Source organism: Lepidochelys kempii, chromosome 4, assembly GCF_965140285.1.
Source record: "Lepidochelys kempii isolate rLepKem1 chromosome 4, rLepKem1.hap1, whole genome shotgun sequence".
NCBI lineage: Eukaryota > Metazoa > Chordata > Testudines > Cheloniidae > Lepidochelys > Lepidochelys kempii.
Genome location: NC_136383.1, coordinates 131,977,345 through 132,002,455, shown reverse-complemented (window position 1 = coordinate 132,002,455; position 25,111 = coordinate 131,977,345). Strand labels below are relative to the sequence as shown.

At 41.5% G+C, this 25,111-nt stretch overlaps 1 protein-coding gene across 10 annotated transcripts in view; it reads left to right on the top strand.

Annotated features, from left to right (window-relative positions):
* Positions 1–25,111, top strand: part of CTNNA2 (catenin alpha 2) — a 783,540-nt gene that overhangs the window by 681,644 nt on the left and 76,785 nt on the right. For all 10 annotated transcript variants that reach the window (XM_073342921.2, XM_073342914.2, XM_073342915.2 and 7 more), the window contains 2 exons: positions 18,532–18,624; positions 18,914–19,070. In XM_073342921.2, the coding sequence (XP_073199022.2) occupies positions 18,532–18,624; positions 18,914–19,070 (250 nt within the window). The remainder of the gene's footprint in view (positions 1–18,531; positions 18,625–18,913; positions 19,071–25,111) is intronic.

Genomic DNA, 25,111 nt, shown 5'->3' with positions numbered 1-25,111 from the left:
GTAGGATCTACCTGCTTCTGCTGGACAATCCTGGCTTTGACTGATTTGCTGTCAGTCATTGCTCCACAAAACTAAAAAGGAACAGAGGCTGGTATGGGGTGACCCTGAGAAAGAACTCACTGACACCCTCCTTTAAATCAAACACATCCCTGAAATTCCTGTCACTTCTCTGCCCGATTCCTTATAAACATTCAGAATCTTGACCTTTGTAGATTAACAGTTAGGTGTCTTGTTTCTGTATTGCATTAAGTGCCATAACTTGCTAACAATTAATATAATTTCTGGTATTGCCAGCAAATCATTATAAAAACTGGATGTCTGCGAGTTGTATCATGACATTTTTATTTGGAAGAGTTGAAGAAAAATTATAAAAATGGAGCTCTTTGTGATGGACAGAAAATAATCACAATTATGTACACATGGGTTTGTGTATTTATGAACTAATAATGATCCTTTGAGAAGGTAATCATCTTTCATGCATAGAACTGCAAAATGTGTGAGGATTGGGATAAAATGTAAGGCCAAATCAGCAATATTATCCCTCTTACAGTCTTTTAATCAGATAAACCATATGGCTCAGGTTATTGCTAGGATGAAAAGTTGTGCATATTTGTTAGTTCTGTAATAAAAAAATAAACTTCAGCAAAAAGCAGAAAATATAGTCTTTAATTTAGAGACCGTATTATGTATGGATATGAATTTCAACATATTTAATAATTAATAATACTGCAGTATCTAAGGTCTATAAGAAAATATTTCTTCCAATAATAGATGTACTCTGATGTTTGAAAAACATAGCTTATGTCAGCCATCATCGTCTCACATAATATAAAATGTTAGGGAATATAAAAGAAGGGCCAAAAAGAGACCCCCTGTTCTTAATAATATTAGAATAAAAAATCCTTTATATCCACCTGTCTGCTTTCCCATGAAATAAGTTGGTGGTCTTACCTTGGTTCTTGGTGGTCAGACATCCACTTTACAAAAAATCACCATCACAACTAGCACTCTGCCTACAAGGCTGCCACAACTCTGCCAGAAAATGTGGAGAATACCTATTCTTCTCTACCCACCCACACAGGCTGTCTTTCTGTGTCATGGTTAAGGCATATTGGTGGGGGTGAAGGGAAGAGGAATCTTGCATGGCTGCTGCCAGCTCTACTTTTTCCGTGACTAGGTAGAAGACATCAATTTCCATTGCCATCAAACTAGCACTAATCTATGGTGTGACAGAATGCACCCCTGTATTCACACCCTATACACTATTGTAATAACCTTTGCACAAAATATGCTTTGTAAGGTATCATCTGAAAACTAATAACCTGCTGGCCAATAATATAATGGTAAAATGTATGTAACATTATATGTAAAGTTATGAACATAAGTTGACATCATGACTGACGTGTGTTTAACAGACAAGTCTGGGAAGTGGGTAAACCTGTTTCTCAAAGATAAAGGACAACTTGACACCCCTAGCCAAGTGTCATCAAAGCAGATGGGATCTCACCTATCAGGTGGCATTTCTTTGGCAAAGGGGGGGGGGGGCAGAAACAGAGAGATCTGAATCTTAGCAAGCAACAAGGAAAAAACCTCTCCCCCACCAAACTCCATGTCTCCTTGCTCTCAGCTAGAAATAACTTTATGTAAGGGTCACTCTCAGGAAAAACATTTTGAAGTCTGACCGAACTATAAAAGTGAGGGGCAAAAGCATCCCAAGTTCTCTCCCTACCCATCTCTCTCTTTTCATCTATGAAGACAAAAGAAAAAAAAAACATTGGACTTTGGGAGCAGATCCTAACCTGAAGGTTTGGTCAGCAATGTACTGAAAACATGTGGCAGGGGACTTCACCTTGAACAAAGTCTAGTTTATTAAGTTTAGGAAGTGCTTTATCTTTATTTCTTTTGTAAACATTTCTGACTGTAATGCCCCATTACTTGTATTCACTTTAAACCTATCTGTCTATAGTTAAATTAACTTTTTACTCTAATCAAAACTAATCCAGTGTTATGAAGTGTGTGGGTAACTCCATTTGAGGTGGCAAACTGTTTTATCTTGATCCCCTCAGAAGGGTGAAAGGCTTAATATATCTGGACTGTCTAGGAAAGGGCTGGACAGTGCAGAACACATTTTGGGGGGGGGGGGAAATCCGGGACAGGGAGTATGTTGGGGTCACCCTGCACCAAGGCTGGTGGAAGCCAGAGTGTGACTGGAATGTGCTGGCAGGCGGCAGCTATACACTGACATTCCGGGTGCTACCAGCATGCTGGCAGACTCTTTGCTGCTGTAGGTCCCACCTGGGTCACTTACAAAGCAGTGTGAGGCAACCAAGTTTTCAAAGCAGGTGATGACACAGCCCCTCACTGGTCTGAATTGCACCCCAGAATGTCATATATGGTCAAATATTTTTTTTTAAAAAACCACACCAGGATCACATAAAATCCACATTGTAACTTGTCCTGCCTTAAAATAAACATTAAAAAATATTGTTAATATTGAAGTCTCTCTGTCTCTCTTCCACCCCTAAAAAGAAAGGGGCATATTTTAAAACATATCTCTGTGTACTTTACCTTTTATGGTGTTGCAGTAACCATTGAAAATAATTGGTGACAAGTTTTAACCAAAATTGCCTTAACTCCAGCTCAGCAAAAAGATTTCATACACAAGTAATGCACTGGGTTTTCATTTTCTTGGAATAGCAAAGAGAAAGAGAGTGTCCCCTTTGGTCTTTTCGCAGTATGTGCAAATGTAAAAGTTGCTGTTAGTTAAGCTTTCTGTTCTGTTGGCGTGCATAGGTGATTTATATCTTTGTGCTAAACCTTACTCTTTTGTTCAATGTTTTTTCCTTATTAAATAAATAATACAACCTATACAGAATTATGGGGGGGGGGGGGAATCTTAACTCGACTCACAAATTAAACAGAAAAACAACTAGAATCTGCTAAGAAAGGTAAAAAGAGATGGATGTGCCCGTTTATCTCTGACCTTCGCAGAAAAAATTCTGTTAGGGACTATAAATTTGCTTTCTGCGAATGGAAGAGCATAAAGGTGCATCAGCAGGATATAAAAAGCATTTATAGCCATAGCTCAAAAAATAAATAAATCAAATTAATTTCTAGCTGTCATCTCTGAGACTCATTTCCCATCAGCCACATAAGAAAGTGAAGTACCTGTTAACTAATAATGAACAGTAAAGGTGTGGACTTGATGGTAGATTTAGCTATTTAGCTCAGGTTAGATTGCTTTTTTCCTTGGCCCACCTAAATTTATATATAGCTAGATGATGGAGGAGTGTCCACCAGCTTTTTTATAAACCCTAATAATACCTCTTTTTATCTAAGGGCAAGATTCAGCCACTCTTCCTCATGCTGCGTAGTGCCTTACTTCTCAAGTAGTCTCATTGAAATATGTTTCTGAGACCAAATTCTGCTCTAATGTAACCCCTGAATCATTGCAGGTCTTTATTATTACTTCTATAACATTATATGTGTGTGCAGTACTTTATAAACAATTGCTCCTCCCACCAGTGTGGGTCGGGGAGTTTGGATGGACAAGCAGGGGCATGGCCAATTCTTAGGGGGAGGAAGGGAGTAGAGAGAGCTCATGCCCAGACTTGCTGGAGGGAACTCCCATCTTGTGCCTCAAAGTACAGATAGGGGAGCACCTCAGGGAGGGGAAGGGACTACTCTGCCTCCCATTGGCCAGTTGCCCTCTTGATGTCCCACCCTGCTTCCTGGTACTTCAGGTATTATTGAGCTGTGTTTCCAGAATGTTGTGGTTCTGACCTGTTTTGGGGATCAGGGAGCATTTTTTTTCTCTGCTGTGCCAAACAGGAGGGTTGTTTGTCTTTCTCGCAGCATTGTGGAGGCACGGATTAGGTGAAACATAGTAAGACTAGGAATTTAATGGTAGTAGGAATATAGGAATGTCAGTTTGTTGCAACTTGCAGCTGGTATCAAGGCACAGATAAGGTGAAAGGGGGCATCTCCCAGAGGTGCATGAGATCTGGGATTTGACTGGTACACCTTTTGCCTGTTAGTGGAAGGAGAGAAGTCTTTGCAGAGTGAGGTACCCCTTGATACCTTCTATTCCTCTTGGGAGAGGAAAGACAAGAGGGTTCAGAAGGGAACTGAGTCCTAGGTGTTGGCTGAAGGTCTTTCTCCTACTGGTGGGAATCCATTTAACCTGCATTGGACCCAGTCAAATGCCTGGTATGTGAGAGGGAGTGGGTGGATACTGCTTCTTCCCATGGTTCACATAATAAAATTGTGGCCTGCTGCTTAAATCCATCCCTGTATCCATCTTCCTTCACCTCTATGTCCTGATCCATAAAATAAAATGTCTTGCCCTTGGGTTCATATAATAAAAGTTACAGGAGAAGTAAGATTACTATTCATGATATAGTGTGAGGATGAGGAGGAAGACAGCTATAAGAGTAAATGTTCATGAGATGATCTATTCTACATGCATATCTGATTAGTTTTCTATTTTTGAGTTGAGTATATAACTTTTTTAATATTGTAGGGGTTTGGTTATTTGTTTTAAATAAGGTAAAAAGTTAAATTAATCAATTGAGGCGTTGAAGTCCACCAGAAATGGTGGAATGGATGCCTGTAATGGAGGGATACTAAAAATATGTGAATTTCAAATTCTAGAAGGAGGGTCAGGAATTGGGCCTTAGAGCTTAAATAATATTAATTTAAACAAAATAGCAAATTAGTATTTAGTAACTAAAAATAAACACAGTTTAATCATTTTAAAGGGCCTGTTGATGTTACAGTTACTGGGCCTTTTAAGGCCCTCATTCAGCAAGGTATTTAAGCAGGTGTGTAACTTCAGTTACTTTCCTTACTCCATGCTAACTTAGAAACTGATTCTTAATTAAAGTATTTAGGCACATTCGTAATTGAAGTCAATGAGATTACTCACATACTTAAAATTATGCATGTGCTTGAGTGTCTTACTCATCTGGATCCCAAATTAGTATGCAGTAACAGTCTGAGCTACTAAATGTGTACATTTTGCACGGCTGATTCAACAAAAAGCTTTATTTGGGAAGGTCACACAGATTGGCTCTACACCCGGATAGCTGATTCAGCTAGGAAAAAACCTGGCCAGTGGAAGTCATAAAACACCAACACTGGTCAGAATTGATAAATCTGTTCTTGAGTTCAACACCAGGAGAGTTGTACATACATGATATTATATTTCATATTAGTATGTGCTACTCCAAAGTAAGTAATTAATTTCCAGAATACATGTCTGTTTGTGGTTCAAATGAGGAATAATTTTAGTATGAGAATAGCCACCTGCTAGTCTATAATGGTAACCATCCAATAACCTCAATGGGACTTTATTCCCTAATCATGCTGATTAGTTTGCTAAGCATTTCTGACTGTCACCTAATCGTACTGCAGTTAAGTTTCCCAGATCCATGGTATTGATGCTGGAGTGGGGATCATATGTAATTAAGAGTGTTCTGCCCAACTGCGGAAGTTTTTCACAAAGGGAATTAGATTTCACAGAGACTATTCTATGTCAATGAATTCTCAGCTGCTTTAAATATGTACTTTTGCTTCCTAATCTGTACTTTTTTCTTTTTTAAAAAAAGGCCTCTCATGAGGAGTCAGTCTATCTGAGCAGAGCCAATCTTTCACAAAAAAATTTCTATAAACTCTTGCTCACCCACAAATGCAACCACACACAAAAGGGAGGGATGCTGACAGTAGGTACAGAACTTCCACGATTTTGGTTTATAACATGTGCTGTGGAAAATAATTTCATATTTCATACACCCATTTCCCTAGTATCTTAGTAATCACTGTATCCAAGTCACTGTTTTCACCTGGAAATTTTTTATGGAGAAAGAAATGTCACCAGTGAAAATGCAGTTTTGAAAATACTAAAATGTAAGGATTTTCCAGTGTGTTTTATTTTGGAACCCTCTAGCATTGCTAGTTTCTAGTCACGACCAGAAGTGCAAGTACCAAAATGCTGCAAGGAAGCGGGCCACATTCTGATCTCATTTACATTGCTTCAAACTTTGCCACCAAGAATGGAATTTCAATTTTTGAATTGAGTTAGGCATCTAACATCCATAATCCCGTTTGAAAATCACAATATATTCGGGATCTATACTGGTTCAATTCCTATCAGAATTATTTTAAACCCAAAGCAGAAAGTCTCATGAGAAAGAGATTATTTCAAATAAATATTATGGTAATACATTCATTTCAAGATTTACTGCCCAGTTTTATAGACTCAAGTGATTAAGACAGTCTTCGTATTTCACATGTCTATAGCACTTTTTATCACATGATTTTAAACTACTTTACAAGCTGTGAGTTAAGGCTACAGATACCCATGAGGTAAATAATTATTATTCTCATTTTATAGGTGGGGAAACCTAGACATGAAGGGCCTAATTTGTTAAATAGGTGTACCTCTGTCAAAGGTTCTGCGTGCAGTCCCTTCTAGGTGGCCCATTTTCACCGAGCTGGCTCTCCTCTATTTAACTTAAATTAGCCAGTCTATCAACTTAACATAAAACAACTCTATCAGCTCTTATGCAGTCTTCCTTTGGCTCTTTATCAGTTCCCCAGAGGTAGCCTAGCATGGCACTATGCTCCTCTGTCATCCCAGGCCCTTCTGCCTCCTCTTCTCTTTCTGTTCTCCTGCCCTTATAGCTGAGCTTGTTTTCCTTATTGGTTCCAGCTGCGGGTATTTGTTCCCTGATTGGCAGCTGTGCTGGCATGTGGTCAGCCTGGTTGCCTATGGCGTTGGAAGGCTATCTTTTTCTCTTCTGCCTACGGCCTGAATGGGGTTTGTTAACCCCATTATAAACTCTTATTTGACTTCAAACTGAATTGTATCGGAGTAGTGAGTGGTGAATTGAATAGGATAATGGACTGGCTCAAGATTGTGTAATAACTCAGTGACAGACCTAGGACTACAGATTTCCTGACTCTCAGACCTGTTCTTTAGCTAGTTGGATTTACTCCCTGGGACCAGGGTACAGTCCAGAGCACTGTGGGGCTCTGTCATCCCTGCCCTGCAACCTTGGGTGCCTTACAATGCTTTGTTGAAGTTGCTCCTACCTGGACTGCTCAAAAACAGCCTTCCAGCATGCAAGTGTCTGTGTGTATCTGCAGCCTGATAACCACACTTGGGTTACACTCTGGCTCTCACCTGCCTTGGTTATGCTGCAGGATGATCCCAACTCACCCCCAGTCCCCCAGATTCCCCCCAGAAATGTATGTCCTGTACAGCCCAGCCTTCTCCTAGACTGGGGTGGGCAAACTTTTTAGCCTGAGGGCTGCATCGGGTTTCTGAAATTGTATGGAGGGCCGGTTAGGGGAGGCTGTGCCTCCCCAAACTGCCAGTCGTGGCCCGGCCCCTGCCCCCCCTCCCCCTCCCGCTTCTTGCCCCCGACGGCCCCCCAACACCCCCTGCCCCATCCACCCTCCCTGCTCTCTGTCCCCTGAATGCCACCGGACCCCCTGCCTCACCCAACCTCCCCTCTCCTTTCTGACTGCCCCCTGGGACTCCTGCCCCATCCAACCACCCCTTCTCCCTGACCGCCCCCAGACTCACTGCCCCTAACTTCCCCCATCACCCCATCCAACCCCCCGTCTCCTTCCTGACTGATCCCCCGGGACCCCTGCTCCCCTTCAATCTCCCTGTTCCCCGCACTCTGACTGCCCCGACCTCTATCCACACCCCCGGCCCCTGACCATCCCCCAACTCCCCTGCCCTCTATCCAACCGCCCTCTCCCTGCCCCCTTACCACACTGCCTGGTGCACCGGTGGCTAGCGGCACGGCTGCACCAGGGCAGGCCACAGCTCTGCAGCTACGGTGCCCCAGGGGCTCGCAGCCCCACCGCCCAGAGCACTGCACCAGCATTGCAGTGAGCTGAGGCTGCTCGGGAGGGGAAAGAGCAGGGGAGGGGCCGGGGGCGAGCCTCCGGGGTCAGGAACTCAGGGGCCGGCAGGACGGTCCTGCGGGCTGTAGTTTGCCCACCTCTGTCCTAGACAGTACAGATATTTTACGTCTGTTATTCCTTTAAGGAAATAATAATCCAATATATTATCTCAAATAGTTATTCACACAATTCAGTATAAAAACACTGGGGTAGATAAAACAGAAAACCAAGTTTATTAACTACAGAGAGAGAGATTGTGAGTACAAGTAACGAAGCATAAAAGTCAGAAATGGTGACAAGACAAATAAAGATAAAATGAAAAGGAGGACTTGTGGCACCTTAGAGACTAACCAATTTATTTGAGCATGAGCTTTCGTGAGCTACAGCTCACTTCATCGGATGCATACCATGGTGACTAATGATTACTGACTTAACAAACTATATCAGATTCAAGCAAAGTTTCTCACCACGTGCTTTCAGCAGCCTTACTGACCAAACTCTGTGGGTCACGACCTTTCCCCCAGATTTTAATGACTGCTTCCTTTCTCCATTCAGGAGCATTGAATGCAATAGGCAGGGAGAGGGAGAGGTGCCAGGGGGTGTTTGTCCCTCCTTTCTGTAGTTTCAGGCCCCCGCTTGCAAAACATGTTCAGATGAGCACTAACCGACAAAGGGCTAGTCTACACCGGTAACGCCAAAGTGCTGCTGTGACAGAACTTTAGCCTGGCGTGTGTAGCCACGGCAGAGCGCTGGGAGAGAGCTCTCCCAGAGCTCTCAAAAACTCACCTCCATGAGAGGCATAGCTCCCAGCGCTGGTTACGCTGGCATTTTACAGCGCTGAAACTTGCAGCGCTCAGGGGGGGTGGTTTTTCACACCCCTCCGCAAGAAAGTTGCAGTGCTGTAAAGTGCCAGTGTAGACGAGCCCAAAGAGCGTACGTGGAAGGATGTTCCTTGCTGGCTTTTCGCACTTGGTTAAGCTTCCTTTGTGTCCCTCCCTGCTTGATGGCTCTGTTCACTGCTTAAGTGCAAATTAAGCAGAACACACGTTCCTTTTCTTAGGTCAGACCTGTTTGCCAACTTCTGTTTGAGCAGGGCTGTGGAACTTGTGTTAATAACACTACACAGAGGAATCTTATCACGTCACATACAATGTTGCCACACATATCTTACCAGGACAATGCTGACCAGCAAATTATGAGTTTTCAAATGATACCTTACAAGGCATACTTTGTACAAAGAGAATGACACTAGTGTGTACGGTGTGAATACAGGTGTGTACTCTGTCACACCCCATCCATTATCTAAATTAAACATATACTCCAGGCCTATTGATGATTGTTCATTACTAATTTTCAGCCAGTGGAATATGCTATAAATCTCATTATGTTACAAAAAGAAAATTCTGGATGAAGGCTCCATTGCACAGAAAAATCATTGTAGAATTCAGCGGTTACTATGCCTATGAAAATAAATTTACCTGTCTAGCGCTGCTAATTAGACTGTAAGCTCTCTAGAGCAGTGATTGTCTTTTTGTTATATTTTGGTATAGTACATAGTTCAATGGTGCCCCGATGTCTGACTGAGGCCTCTAGGTATTACTGCAAAACAAAAATAATAATAATTAGTAATGTTAAAAAGCAATGTGATTAGGCTAATTTTTTTTATTCTCAAAAAAGAAATCTGAATTGAAAAACCAACACTGAGTTGTCTGGGTGATGATAGCTCACACAGGTAGGAAAAGAGCAATGCAGGGTGCCAGATGAATAAAAATAATATTAAATGTGCCTATTTATTGTGTTATTTGGGGACAGTGCTTTCCTACTGTTATCCCAAAACCACATATGCCGAATGAGAGTCTGTTTGGAAATCATGAGTTCATGCTTTATTGCATCGTTTTAGGCCAATGAGGTTTTTAGATACTGTATGGGTTGTGTAGACTGATGCTGAGTGTTTCAGCTTTGAATCGAAGCATTAATTTGTTCATGAATGCAAACTAGTGATTACTTTCCTATTAAAGTCACTGGGACAGACTGATCACTTGCATTTGTGTAGTGGCAAACAAACAGTATTGACTAGTTTGTCTGCTCCTGCTCATTTGAACCTTAAATACTAGCTCTTCCTCCTTGGGCCTGACAACCTTTGAGTTCTTAGCAGCAATTTTAACACCTTCTCCAACCATATTTTAGCTAATGTTGTACATGTCAAAACCCCAGTCCTGCAATAAGCTGCAAGATGGTGGACTCCTGTCTTTATCAGGAGTCCTGTTGAAGTGAATTACATTCCTCACATGTCAGCCTACACGCATCTCATCCCAGGCCTGAAATCTGAGCTATTTTATTCTTTTTTCATACAAGAGGCTCTCTAGACCCATTTTAATCTGTGTTACTATTTATAAATTCTCTCCATCTTGTTGATCTCCTCCACATACTGAAGTACCTAGAACTGTAGAGAGCATTCAGTGTGTCTTTTCCCCAGTTCCATGTGGACCAGGTATCGAGAAAGAGAGTAGCCCCCAAGAGTATCCTAACAGTAAGAATTGGTACAGCTAGCTGAACTGTGTTCTGTGAAGGAGAAAATGCTGCTAGATGTAGTCTGTGATACTCTGTTTTTAGCACTTATTTGTGTATGTACAAAAAGCCTGTATCGATTCCATGGAAATCTGATCATAATACAGAATATGAGTGATTAAAAAAAGACTGGTCGGGCAGTTCAGACATTAGTCTGGGCCTTGAAAGACCTGCTCCCCCACAGGCTCTCTTCGTAACTTTAGGAAAATCTCTTACTCTTTCTGTGCAATTTTCTTACTCTTACTTTCCTACCTCATGGGGGTATTGTGAGGATTAGTACTTCCACAGAGGGTGAAGTATTCAGACATTAAACTAAAGGGGGCCAGATACATTTCTACACTGCCCTTCAGTTCGGACTGGGGCTGGGGAGGGAGGGTGAATAGCAGTGTACACCAACAGGCTGTGCTGAACCTCCCCCATGTGGACACTGGAGGCACAAACTTAAAGATTTCTAGTTCACACTAATATAGTCCTCCTCAAACAGGAGTCCATTAGTACTAACAAGGAACCTTTAATTTTGCACCCGCAGCATCCACATGGGGACGTTACAGTGCAGCACTTTGGTGCACACTGCTATGCACACCTGAGTTTCACTGCGGGGCAATGTAGACATGCCCAGAGGCAGATGAGTGTTTTCATTTCTGGACACAGAAAATGGCAGCTAAAGTGTTTTAACATTTTTCTCTTGCCCAGTCACCCGAGCTCTAGGGCTTGGTGCTGCTAGTTTAACCCGGGGTGCTTTTTCCTGAACTGGTTGGGTCAGCTCCCTCGCCGTCCTTCGCCTTTCTACCAGCGTGACAACCTTGTCATAGGTCGAGGATTCGTTCTGGCTTACCCAGGCGTGAAAGTCTGGCGGTAGTCCTCTCATGTACCGGTTGATGACCAAAACCTCTAGTATCTCCTCCGGACTCCGGGACTCAGTTTGTAACCACTTGCATGCGAGATGGATGAGGTCATATAATTGGGACCGCGGGGTTTTGTTTTCCTGGTACCTCCACTGATGATATCGCTGGGCCCGCACTGCAGTCGTTACCCCAGATCTGGCCAGGATCTCTGCTTTCAGCTGGGGGTAGTCTGCCGCAGCCTCTTCAGGCAAATCATAGTAGGCCTTCTGGGCCTCCTCACACAGGAATGGAGCGAGGATGCCAGACCACTGTTCTCAGGGCCAAGCCTCCCGCAGGCCAGGAGGTATGCCTCTACATCATCCTCTCGTGTCATTTTCTGCAGCCAATTGCTGGCCCGCATGATCTGCATCCCATCATGGTTGCGGTTCACCTCTGTAAGGGCCTTTACCTGGTTTACCAGGTCCCGCAACATAGCCCAGTCTTGAGCAGCCTGGTCCATCAGCAGGTGATTAGTCTCTTGCTGCAGCCACACTACCTCCTGTTGGGCGGCTGCCTGGACACGAGTAGCCTCCTGCTGGGCAGCCATGGCTTGTATCAGTGCCCGCACTACCTCCTCCATTATGGTGAAAAAAAATAAAAATAGACCCTCTCCTCTTTTTTTTTCTTCCTTCCAAACACCATCCTTCTTCCGCTGCACTGTGGACACCAGATCCCACTACTGACACCAGTTGGGACAAAGTTCCTGCTCTACCTTGGTGGGTCTTGTGCTTATTGGCGGATTTGCTCACCTTGGTTCTTCATGGCAGCCCTCAGCTTGGCCGTTTTTCTGAACCCACAGTCCAGGTCGACTCCTCCTGTGTCTGACCAGGAGTTGGGAGGATTTGGGGGGAACCCGGGCCCGCCCTCTACTCTGGGTTCCAGCCCAGGGCCCTGTGGAATGCAGCTGTCTAGAGTGCCTCCTGGAACAGCTGTGTGACAGCTACAACTCCCTGGGCTACTTCCCCATGGCCTCCTCCCAACGCCGCCTTTATCCTCACTATAGGACCTTCCTCCTGGTGTCCGATAATGCTTCAGTCCTCCAACAGTCCGTGTTCTCACTCTCAGCTCCTAGTGCCTCTTGCTCCCAGCTCCTCACACACGCACCACAAACTGAAGTGAGCTCCTTTTTAAAACCCAGGTGCCCTGATTAGCCTGCCTTAATTGATTCTAGCAGCTTCTTGATTGGCTGCAGGTGTTCTAATCAGCCTCTCTTAATTGTCTCCAGAAGGTTCCTGATTGTTCTGGAACCTTCCCTGTTACCTTACCCACGGAAAAGGGACCTACTTAGCCTGGGGCTAATAGATCTGCCTTCTATTACTCTCCTATAGCCATCTGGCCCGACCCTGTCACAATAGGTAAGGCAACCTCAAACAATAGCTGCAAAATCACCATTTAAACATGTATTTTTTCTATTATCTTTGAACTGTTGCATAGTCACTGAGAGCCCAGAAGCATCTGAGTCCTTCTGCAGTGTGATACCTTCACCCAATCTGTGCTGTTAGGGGGATGGGAGAGGGGGAGGGAAAGACTATGCAAATTTCCCTCAATGCCCTGTCGTATTTATATTTGTATCCCTGCTTTGTTGTAACATATTGTGGAACCTTCATCTGAATTTTTGCTCCAAGCAATTAATTTGTGTTTCTGTGGACCACTTCCAGTAAATCCAGAGCAGCCCTGCTAAATCTTTGAATTTAAGATTAATACAGAGGAAAATACATTTTGATCATCACAATTACTTGTAATAATCCCCAAGGGTTCAGTTCAACTGTGAGAAGTGGAAAGGGTACAGTTCAGAAATACAGAAGAAAGATATCTGAGCCTGATACTCATTAACACTCTAGCAGTGTAAAGGGATCTGAAAGATGCTGTAAATGTAAAAGGGCCTTAGTATCTTTAATATGTCCTAGAACTGCAATTTAATCCTGTGTACAGTAATAAAGATAAAAATAAATTAGAATACATGTTGTATTTATATTATTTTAAAAATAAAATGCTGTTTTCCAATTGTGCCATATTTTTACTTAGTGCAGGGATATTCCTGTGACTAAATCACAGAAAAAAGTTTTCTGTTTTTTTTTTTTTTTCAGGACTGATCCTGCATATATTTTACCTGTAAATAACTGAAAACAATGGAGTGATTTACATGATTAAAGATATGTATATAAGAATTTCAAGGAGTGGGCCTAGAGGGCTTAGTCCAGCTAGTGGGGAAGGAAGGTAAAGGTGCTTCTTAAACCATCTGTTCATTTCTGCTGATCCTGGGGCTGACTTAGTGGCAAGTAGGCCGGCGGTAAGGACTGCTGGAGGGAGACTTTCAGGTGAAGGAGGGACTTGATAGAGCTGGCTACTCTGGTTTGATGACTGCTGACAACTAAGGTCCCTTTGAATCATTCTGATGGTCCAAAAGGATCAATGGGCCTGAAGTTCTGGACCTTAATGGTTATTTAAGCAGATGATTAATATTAGTTTAGTTCCACATACATTTCAAAAGGTGTTTCATGGTTTGCTGATTTGTTTAGTTACCTGTTCATTTATTTAAGTACTCTAGATCCTTCACGACAATCTTAATTCAAAAATGAGAACCCTTTTAGGCAGTCAGTGAACTCCATGTGTTCAATAAACTTAGTATACTGCCCAGACATTTAAAAAAACCCAACCACATTAACAATCCTGCTACCTACCAAGCCACCTCCTCCCCAGCTGCCCAAAAGGAAAGATGGTATCTGCAGTATGGTTTGGAAGTCATCAAATCTGGCATTGGCCAGACCATGGGAGACAGTCAATTGCAAAGCCAAGAGCATCTCATAGAGAACACCTCACCAGCAGTCCCCTCTCATCTCTAAACATTCTGAAGGTTTTGCAATCCGAGCCAAATTCCAGGGGTGAAATCTGGGACCCGTTGTAGTCAATGGGAGTTTTGCCATTGACTTCACTGGGGCTAGGATTATGTTCGAGATCTGTCCTCACTTTTCTGGTACTTCCCTATATAGAGACTGTTTGGCACGGTACTCTGTTATTTCACATCCTTAGAACATAATATTCATTGCAGACGGTTGTACCTTCCAACTTGGACCCTGCCGTTAAGGAACTATGGACAAGTCACCTTGCTACCTAAATATCTGGATACTATTCAATATACATGTTTGAAATGGCACTGCTGTGTATTGCAGAGTCTTCACAAGGTGTCATGATTGTGTCAAGGTGCTCAACCTATTTCATTGTCATTTCAAAGCAATCCAGATTCAAGGCTGTTGATCTGTACATGTGTCACTATTAAGAGAATTCCTATTCATGGTGAAAAGAAAAGGAGTACTTGTGGCACCTTAGAGACTAACAAATTTATTTGAGCATAAGCTTTCGTGAGCTACAGCTCACTTCATCGGATGCGTGCAGTAGAAAATACAGTGGGGAGATTTTATGTACACAGAGAACATGAAACAATGGGTGTTACCATACACACTGTAACAAGAGTGATCAGGTAAGGTGAGCTATTACCAGCAGGAGGGTGCGGGGGGTGAGGGGGGGGAATTCATGGTAAATAACTTATCATCCAACGAGGATTCTTCACAATATGCATTGTTGTTATGAAATATGAATACCAAAAACAAGGTTTCCCTGTACCTCTGAAGAACTCTCTTCTCTTATTTTAATATCATGACCCAAGTTAATCATAGTCAATAAACATGAGAAATGTTGCAAGACTGAGGAGTTGAATGAGCTAAAATGTGTTCTTGTTCTTGAAGCCACACTTAATAGCATTAAAAATGTATTTCCCCCACAATTCCTGACAAATAATGTCTGTCTCACATTGTGCATTACAGGCATAATTTTCCTTATGATGAATTGGTGTTAAATTCTAATTTGTACTAAAGTGTAACCTCTAGTGTAAGATTTGTTTGCTGCTGTGCATAGTTTTCGAGTCAGTTGGCCAGATCCTCAACTGTTTTAAATTGGTTTCATTTGATTGTAATCAATGGACATGGCACAATATTTGTACAAGACTTAAAACAACTCATGGAAAAGGCAGAGATTATAGTTGATATACATCAAAAAATTTGCATTATGGATATAGATGGATATAGATAGGTATCATGCATATTACGATGCATATTGAGTATGGCCACTGATTACTCTTGGATTCTTTATAGTACTGATCATTATACCAGACATTACATTCAGTTCCCCATACTATGTATGTTGGATTTTACAAAAAAGAATAGCCAATTGTCTCAGGATGACTCGATACAGACTCTTACAAAGTAGTTTCCAAATATTATCCTCACCAGATAGAACCAAGAGAGCGATTAATACAGAGAAAGAAGAAGAAAATTTTATTTCAATGTCAATGCAATGAGAAGAGTCTGTTCCCAGTAGAATTGGCGAGATCATGCCAGCTTGATAGTTTTATTGCCATTTCAGGAGACCTATTATGGTCCTATTAAAGTGACTTTCAATTCCATATCGCTCATACCTGAGAGAAATTAAGATATATAGTACATTTTGGGCCTCAGGACAATTCATTCATCTTGATCATCTCAAAAAGAAAAGTAAATCTAAAAGATGACTTATTTTAAAATATGAGGACCCTGATTTGTGCTGAATGTAACATTGTTTGATGGTATTTAAATCTGTAATCCTCCTATACATTTCATCGAATCATCTAACTTTCCACACATGCTACTGCATTCCAATTACTCTCTGGTATAGTTTTTATTTCCAATGAAGATTAAAGGGTACTGCTTGAGGTATGCAAAAAAAAAAAAAAAAAGAAAAAGGGACTACAGAAAACAGCAAATTAGTTTGAGTATATCAGCTTAGGAGAACATTGCTGATATCAGTGCTGTAAGGCTGTTAATAAACAGACGAAGTCATTTGTCTCACCGTGTAATGAAAACAAGAATCACCACATTATAATAAAATCTTGACTGGGAAGTGCCTAGAAGACTCTTTGAAGCCTAGGGTGGTTTCCTTCCGTGGATTTTGACACAGTGATACATGCAAACCACATTCTAAATAACTGTGAAATGAAATGGGTTCTGTGGAGAACAGATGGATCAAGGCTAAATATGGTGATGTGCACTAAAGACAGGAACAGATTAATACCACAAGGGGAGACTAAAGGAAAATTGGAAAGACTGGGGTATTTGATCTAATTCATGAATCATTTCCAACGGATAGTTCTGCCTTCAAGCACAATGAATAATACCAAGACAGCATCTTTAAAAATGTATGTGTGTTTTAATGTAGCTTAGAATTCAGAGCCATACTTCCCAGTGAATTTTTTTAAAAAAAGTTCTTTACTGTTCTTCAAAAAAATTACTCATATTTCTAAACATCACAGGTGCAATGTTGTTTAGTTTTCTGTACTCTGGCATGAATTGCTATTTTAACAAGTTAGACCAAACTCCCCTCTGTGACACAAAGCCTTTGAAAATGGATTTTTTGCATGGACATTCTGTAGCAGTTGAGAGACTTGATTCCCCCATTCACATCCAGGCCATAGAGCTCCAGCCCTTTTAGCGGTTAAGGGCAAGATTTGACGGGTAGGTCTGCATATAAATCTCCATAACTACAGGTTTCAGAGTAACAGCCATGTTAGTCTGTATTCGCAAAAAGAAAAGGAATACTTGTGGCGCCTTAGAGACTAACCAATTTATTTGAGCATAAGCTTTCGTGAGCTACAGCTCACTTCATCGGATGCATACTGTGGAAAATACAGAAGATGTTTTTATACACACAAACCATGAAAAATATGGGTGTTTATCACTACAAAAGGTTTTCTTTCCCCCCACCCCACTCTTCTGCTGGTAATAGATGTCAAGAATTATAACATTCATAAACCAGTCGGAGAACACTTCAGTCTCTCTGGTCACGCGATTACAGACATGAAAGTTGCGATATTACAACAGAAAAACTCCAAAACCAGACTCCAGTGAGAGACTGCTGAATTGGAATTCATTTGCAAATTGGATACAACTTAGGCTTGAATAGAGACTGGGAGTGGCTAAGTCATTATGCAAGGTAACCTATTTCCCCTTGCTTTTTTCCTACAAACCCCCTCTCCCCCCCACCCCGTTCCTCAGACATTCTTGTTAAACCCTGGATTTGTGCTGGAAATGGCCCACCTTGATTATCATACACATTGTAAGGAGAGTGATCACTTTAGATAAGCTATTACCAGCAGGAGAGTGGGGTGGGAGGAGAGAAAACCTTTTGTAGTGATAAACACCCATTTTTTCATGGTTTGTGTGTATAAAAACATCTTTTGTATTTTCCACAGTATGCATCCGATGAAGTGAGCTGTAGCTCAAGAAAGCTCATGCTCAAATAAATTGGTTAGTCTCTAAGGTGCCACAGGTACTCCTTTTCTTTTTATCTCCTTAACTGTTCCCAGTCTACTCCTGCTCTAAATAGCCGTAGCATTATAATGGCTTGAACCTGCCCCACTTCCTGGAACAGTGCTCCACAGCACACGGAGGGATACATGCTTCTAAATGAGATTTGTATATCCTGTCCTCCTTAATGTAGTTTTTAACGGTTACATTCCATGAGGTCAGATTCTGATATCCTCACTGAATGGTACCTTACTCTGCATGCAGCCCCATTGAAATAAATGGGAGTACTTGAGAAGTAAGGTACTTCTCAATGTGAGTAAGGGCATCAGAATCTGAGACTAAAAGGAGTACTCAAGTAGTAGGGAACTTCTGGGTGTGAGTACAGGTATCAGAATGTTGGCTGTGGTTAGCCAAGCAGAGCTGGACCTCTGAATCTCTTCAGTAGGGCATGACTATCAGGATATGACAGAGCCTGAACACTATAACAAACATGGAGAGAGAAAGAAACATCTCGATAATTGTTTTGAAACATAAACAATCCCCTGAAAAGTCTTACAGGAAGTGTCATGTATGAACTACGGAGAGATGCAGAGCACTTGGCAGTGAAGGAACATGTGAAATATATTAATACTGCGGATGGCTGCATTTAGTTTGTGAGGGAGGAAATGATCCATGTGGGTTTCTGCTCAGTGGCATAAATGTTGCAGGTTCATGCTTCTAATATGATTCCCTCTTTCTAAGCAAGGTTCAGTAATAATATTAAAGCAGATATAAAATGTGCCATTTGCCTGAAAACCTGACTCTGTCTGCTGTTTTCATTTCAGGTTGCCAATCTGGCCTGTTCTATCTCCAATAACGAAGAAGGTGTGAAGTTAGTCCGTATGGCAGCAACCCAGATTGATAGTCTATGCCCACAGGTAGGCAAAATCCTTGCTGAAAAGTACTCAAGGACTGTTAAAGCATTAAAGAGCATAAGGTATTTGACAGAGAAAAATGTCCCATATGAAGATTATAGCCTTGCCTTTTTCATTATATTGTTGACTGCCTGGCAAAAACTGTGAAAAATACATTTGTATTGTGAGCCTTGCTTAATGAACAGAATGAACACAGTGCACAGCTGTGCTTTTAACATAGTATTTAATCAATTTGTTCTTCCCCTTGAGCAAAGTTTTGTCATTTCTTGTAACAACTTATTCTAAATAATAGGTAATAAATGCTGCTCTCACGTTGGCTGCCAGACCCCAGAGCAAAGTAGCTCAGGACAACATGGACGTCTTTAAAGATCAGTGGGAGAAACAAGTGAGAGTTCTGACCGAGGCAGTTGATGACATCACTTCTGTGGACGACTTCCTCTCGGTCTCAGGTACTGGGATCAAAGGAGCCTCCTAAAAATAAACTAATAAATTAAAATAATGGTCACATTAGAAAGGCAGCTAGAATTACAGATGAGCCATTAGTGCATTCTTCCATCCACTTCGAATGCTGGCTTGCTGAACTCAGTGGGAGTGATCCAGTCCTGCCAATTAATCCCTAATAACTGGTCACATTGTACATGTGTTTCTCTCTTCTGAGAGATGTTTTGAATTTCAAACCCTGATGGGACTAAAACAATTGCAGGTAAAACAAGTATAAATTTTTAGCACCAGTTTTCCCCTTGTTATGGACAAAATTTATTGCTAGCGCATGTATTCGTAGTTGGACAGCTACCTATCTACCTAATTTGCATCTTTTCGTATCCGGTGGTTAATATATCCAGCCAAAATGAATTGAAGGTGTTGCCCCGATAAAAAGAGAGGCTGGGCAGGGGCCTGGCTGTTTCTCTGCGTGCTGCAGTAAATGGCAAACCACCTTCATGGAGTCAAAGAAGTTAAGAGAGAGAGACCCAGAGTCTCCAGTGCAATCCATTCACTTTGTGCCACTCACTTTGTGCCACTCACTTTGTGCCATTCACTTTTGTGCCACTTTGTGTGTACAAAATGGATGGATTCTGGACAGAAATATTCAGCAGAGATTTTCCTTTTGGAGGAAAATTCTTCACTAGTGTAAACCTGGCAGAGATCACTCCTGTGCCAGTCACCTGTGCCAGTCACTTCAGTGCACACACTAGTTGTTCTAACTAATATAAGGACCAGGCAATCAGTGAATTATGGAGTTATAATTGGCTTTCTGATGCACTCCCCAAACCTGCACCTAGTAGAGCTCAAACATAGGGGAGGTCTGAGCCTGGAAAAGATCTGTTGGATTATCTAATCCATTTCCCCACAGCGCAGGATTTCTGCCTTTGCTGTAATTAGCAGAGATAGCTTCAAGCCACAGAATTCTGAGTTGGTTCCAGATTCCAAGCTTCCCAGACTTCAGGGTTTGTTTGATCTCATTATAAAGGTATGGGTCACAAGCAAAATTTGAATCCAGGTCTGGGTTTGGATTTCAGGTGTTCCCAAAGTTCAGAGGTGTTCATGTCTAGAGTTTTGGCTGGACCGGTCTCTATTGCCAATAAGTACAGAACCACCCTTTTTCCCATTCATTAATGTCTTGTAACAGGCTGCCAGTGTCTGCAAATGTTATTTTGTGTCAAGGTTCCTCCCCCACTCTGAACTCTAGGGTACAGATGTGGGGACCTGCATGAAAATCTCCTAAGCTTACTTTTACCAGCGTAGGTTAAAACTTCCCCAAGGTACAAATTAATTTTATCCTTTGTCCTTAGAATATCCACTGCCACCACCAAACTCTAACTGGGTTTACTGGGAAATGTAGTTTGGACACGTCTTTCCTCCCCAAATCCTCCCAACCCTTGCACCCCACTTCCTGGGACAGGTTTGGTAAAAATCCTCACCAATTTGCATAGGTGACCACAGACCCAAACCCTTGGATCTGAGAACAATGAAAAAGCATTCAGTTTTCTTACAAGAAGACTTTTAATAGAAATAGAAGTAAATAGAGATAAAGGAATCACCTCTGTAAAATCAGGATGGTAGATACCTTACAGGGTAATTAGATTCAAAACATGGAGAAACCCTCTAGGCAAAACCTTAAGTTACAAAAAAGACACACAGACAGAAATAGTCATTCTATTCAGCACAGTTCTTTTCTCAGCCATTTAAAGAAATCATAATCTAACACATACCTAGCTAGATTACTTACTAAAAGTTCTAAGACTCCATTCCTGTTCTTTCCCTGGCAAAAGCAGCACACCGACAGACACAGACCCTTTGTTTCTCTCCCTCCTCCCAGCTTTTGAAAGTATCTTGTCTCCTCATTGGTCATTTTGGTCAGGTGCCAGTGAGGTTACCTTTAGCTTCTTAACCCTTTACAGGTCAGAGGATTTTTCCTCTGGCCAGGAGGAATTTTAAAGGGGTTTACCCTTCCCTTTATATTTATGACACCAAAGTTCAGAGGTGTTCATGTCTAGAGTTTTGGCTGGACCGGTCTCTATTGCCAATAAGTACAGAACCACCCTTTTCCCCATTCATTAATGTCTTGTAACAGGCTGCCAGTGTCTGCAAATGTTATTTTGTAAGAACTTGATTGTCACGGTCCTTATCCAAGTGTGAGAGAAAGGATGCCTTACTCTCTTTCATAGTCCTGCTCAGATTGTGACTCAACAATGTGACCAAATGGGTGGGAAGGGGAAAGAATGCAGTGTAAGTTGAAGGATACCTGATATGGCCCTTCACCCCTTTGCTCACCCACCACAATAGCTGGACAGGAACACAGTAGAGAGCAAGCTGTTCCACAAAAAGACTTAAAGTAACTTACTCCTCATCCAAATACAGGAAGGAAAGTGAAAGGGATTTGGACTGTCTGGTTCACAGTCCTTTCTCTCTGGTGCTTCTGGGGAGGTGTAAATACACACTACTCCTTATGGCAGAATGTAAAGTTACAATCTAGCTATAAAAAGCTAGTGATCCTGCTGCAAAAAGTTGTTTGTTTGATTCACTGTTGCGGTAGCTTATTAACCATCAAGATGTAAGGGAGGTGGAATTGGCTGTTGTGAGAAAAGGACATAGAGTATGGCCTGAGCAGTCCTTTGAGAGGATCTCTGAGAGCAGCCAAGCCTCAGGAGACAGCATGGGCTGAATTCTGTGGTGGTCTAATTTGAGATCCTTTCAAGAATAATACCAAATCCAAGGAAAGGGACAAGTTTTCACTTGCTACAACTTTGTCAACTGTGCAAAAGCCACTTACTTATACTTCTTTTGTAAATAAAAAGGTAATAACAGTTAACTTAGAAAAAAGAAGAGATACATTTTACATAAAATAATGTAATCAGTTCTTGTTTCAAAGTAACAGGAAAATCCCTGTTTCTATTATGCTTTTGCTCTCTATTCTTTGTGAATCTTGGAAGATGAGGCATTATTGGATCTCAACTTCATATTAGGCAAAGATTTTGAATATATACTTTATCTAAAATACACATTTCAAAAATACTATTTTAAATAGAGTGGGGGGGGGGCGGGGGGAATGGCTTATTCATCCTTAGAAAGCATTCCTTCATTTTTTTTTTTTCTGTTTGGTTGCGTCATGTTATTCCTGGTAACAAGGAAACGGTGTAGTTGAGCCTGATTACACTCCACGATTCAACCCCAGTGCAGAGTGCTTACAACAAGCTATGACAAGGAAATGAAAATTCACTGTCCGAAAATTGGGTGCTTCTGAACCTGGGAGAGCATATATTTTGATTTGACAATTGGAGCTGCCAAGCACCTTTTCACAGACTTAGCTTTACAAATAATGGATGGACCCAGTCTGTGGTCCATAGATACGGTCCACAAGCTGAGGAGCTGCCATTTTATTATTTATTTTTGTTCTACTGTTCAAAGCAAAGCACTTGCATTCATAAATTGCACGTTCTTCCCAGGGGTAATTTGTACTGACTGTTTATGTCAGAAATCAATTTATTCTCATAATATATTTATTGGGGATAAGCATGAGTTACAAAACTTGGATCCAGAGCCAAATTTTGCCAAGGTGGGTCAAATCTGGGGTTTGAGTTCAGGTCTGTCTTTTCAATATTTTATTTTCTTATCTGTTTAAAAATGATGTACTGTCCCACGCTGTTTAGAGAACTCTGCTCTATTACCAGTGAACTCTGAAGTCTTGGCTTCAATCAGAAATTCACACAAAGAAGCAATAGCTTATTTTTGGTTGTAAAACCATTAAAGTATTCAAAACCGGTTGGGTGACTGGTTAAGAATTTCTGACAAAGTGACCCCTCCCCACTTATTACCCATTGCCACAATTGATGGCACATTTTTATCGGTGCAGTGGCTACAGAAGGAAGCTGAGATTAATTTTAATCAAACACTTTACATTTCAAATACATTGTCCATTCATATTTCCGAAAGAGTTTCACTTCAGGCAAAATGTGGGCATGCTGTGCTAAGCAAAATGGGTTTACAAAAATCTTTTTGCAGAGCAACATTTTTGAAATGTATTCATGTCCTTTTTTTGAAGTGAACTTTCCCTTTGAAATGACCTTCATTCACAACACTGGAGAATTTCAGTTCTCATTCAAAATTGTTACCATTTGAAAGGCAACATTGTTAACTTTTCTGGGGAAAAATTAAGAGCGAACCGTGGGATCTTTGGCAAGTCACATGACAATTTCAGCCTATTTTTTGTAATCCTGGAATGGATAAAAAAATCAGTTGGATAAATAATCATCCTTGATTTATTGATCTTACTACAAGGTACGTAATTTTATCCCCAGCTCATTTGTGGTGGTACTGGCAGAAACAGAAGTTGCAGCTCAGATTTGCCTGAGATTATAGCCAAATGTAAAATTCAGATGTCACTTTCACTGTTGACATGACTTTTTGAACTATGTTGACTGGAGGGAGAAGGACAGTGTTCCATGCTACGGAAAATCAGCTTCAACACATGACAGTGCTGTGTAAGGCACACACGATATACTGCAGTGTATAAAACCTGGTGGCCAGACCCTCAGCTTGTGTAAATTGGTATATCTCCTTTACTTTCAATAGAGCTACAATAATGTACACAAGCTGAAGACCTTGCCATATGTTCATTAGTATAGTATCATGACAGACACAATCACTGACACTTAGGAGCATGTTCCCTGCTGTAAAAGCTTCCCACTTCTGTCCCTGGTCTTGTGGGAAGGGGATGAGCTGCTTGCTCCTCCACTTCCTGCTCTCTGCATGGGGATGCCTCCACCTCCCTCCCTGAATTGAATCCCTCACTTCTCCTGGTTCTGGATGCAGTGAGGGATGCAAAAACCAGCTCTTGCTCCGTCCACTCTCCCACTGCTGATACCATTTGATGGGCATGGGAGAGGAACCCCTGACAAATCTCTCACTCCCCCAGATTATTTCTAAAGCCACTCTACTGCCCATCTAACAAGATTCCTGGGTGAGAGGTGGTAGAGACGATACACAATAGTACTTACAAAGATAAAAGAAGATTATTTTACCAAATGATGTGAGACAGCAAGTGGAAACTGAACCCAGACCCCTGAGTCCATGCGAAAGAGGTGAAATTCTGACTCCATTGCACTTGATGACTAAATTCTTATTGACTTCATTGTGCCAAGAATCACCTGTGCTCCCCAGCCAACAGAAAGCTACCTACTAAAGTGCCTTCTCTACAGAGTGTTTTGTGAAGACGCAGGTGAGGGGTCAGGACATTGGACTGGCCATGTTCTCAGATGTCATGCTAGTGGAGACTGAGCATATGCAAACTTTCTTCACAAGAGTGAATTTTATCCATGATGTAAACCTAAATAACAGGCTTCAAACTCTCATTGACTTTCAATAGCAGTTGGGTGCCTTATTTCTTTAGACATCTTTGAAACTCACACCCTAAATCTTTTCAGTAATAAACAGACTAATCTTTTAAATATTGACTTCTTGTCAATGCATATACAGTATGTATGGCCATATTATACTCCAGTTTTATTTATTGTTATTTTAGTAACTCTTAAATTTAATTAAGAGTTGATATTTGAAGTGAATTTTAGTGTTTGAGAAAAGTACCAGATTTACAACACTGGGAATCCCAAGAGCTGTACTTACCCTTAAAATAACTGTTGGATCCGTCTGTGCCTCAAGATTGTTTTGGAGTGACAATGTGTAGTGTGAGAAGGGTAGTTCTGTCTCAATGGTAAATAAGTCATTGGTTTGTTCACTCTGCTGAGACTCTGAATAATGGTGCGAATAAATGCTAGTTATGTAGGTGACTTTTGTGGTGAGAAGACCTACTCAACCTATTTAACACAGAATAAGTCACCAAACAGACATTGGACAGAAATTAATTTTGGTCAGTACTGACCTAGGTTCAGACTCAAAATGGAGACCTGGAATGTAAAGCACCATAACTTATTATGTACCCTTATTAAGAGACTACAGTATACCCTGGAAATGGCCTAAAGTGCTGTGGTAACAA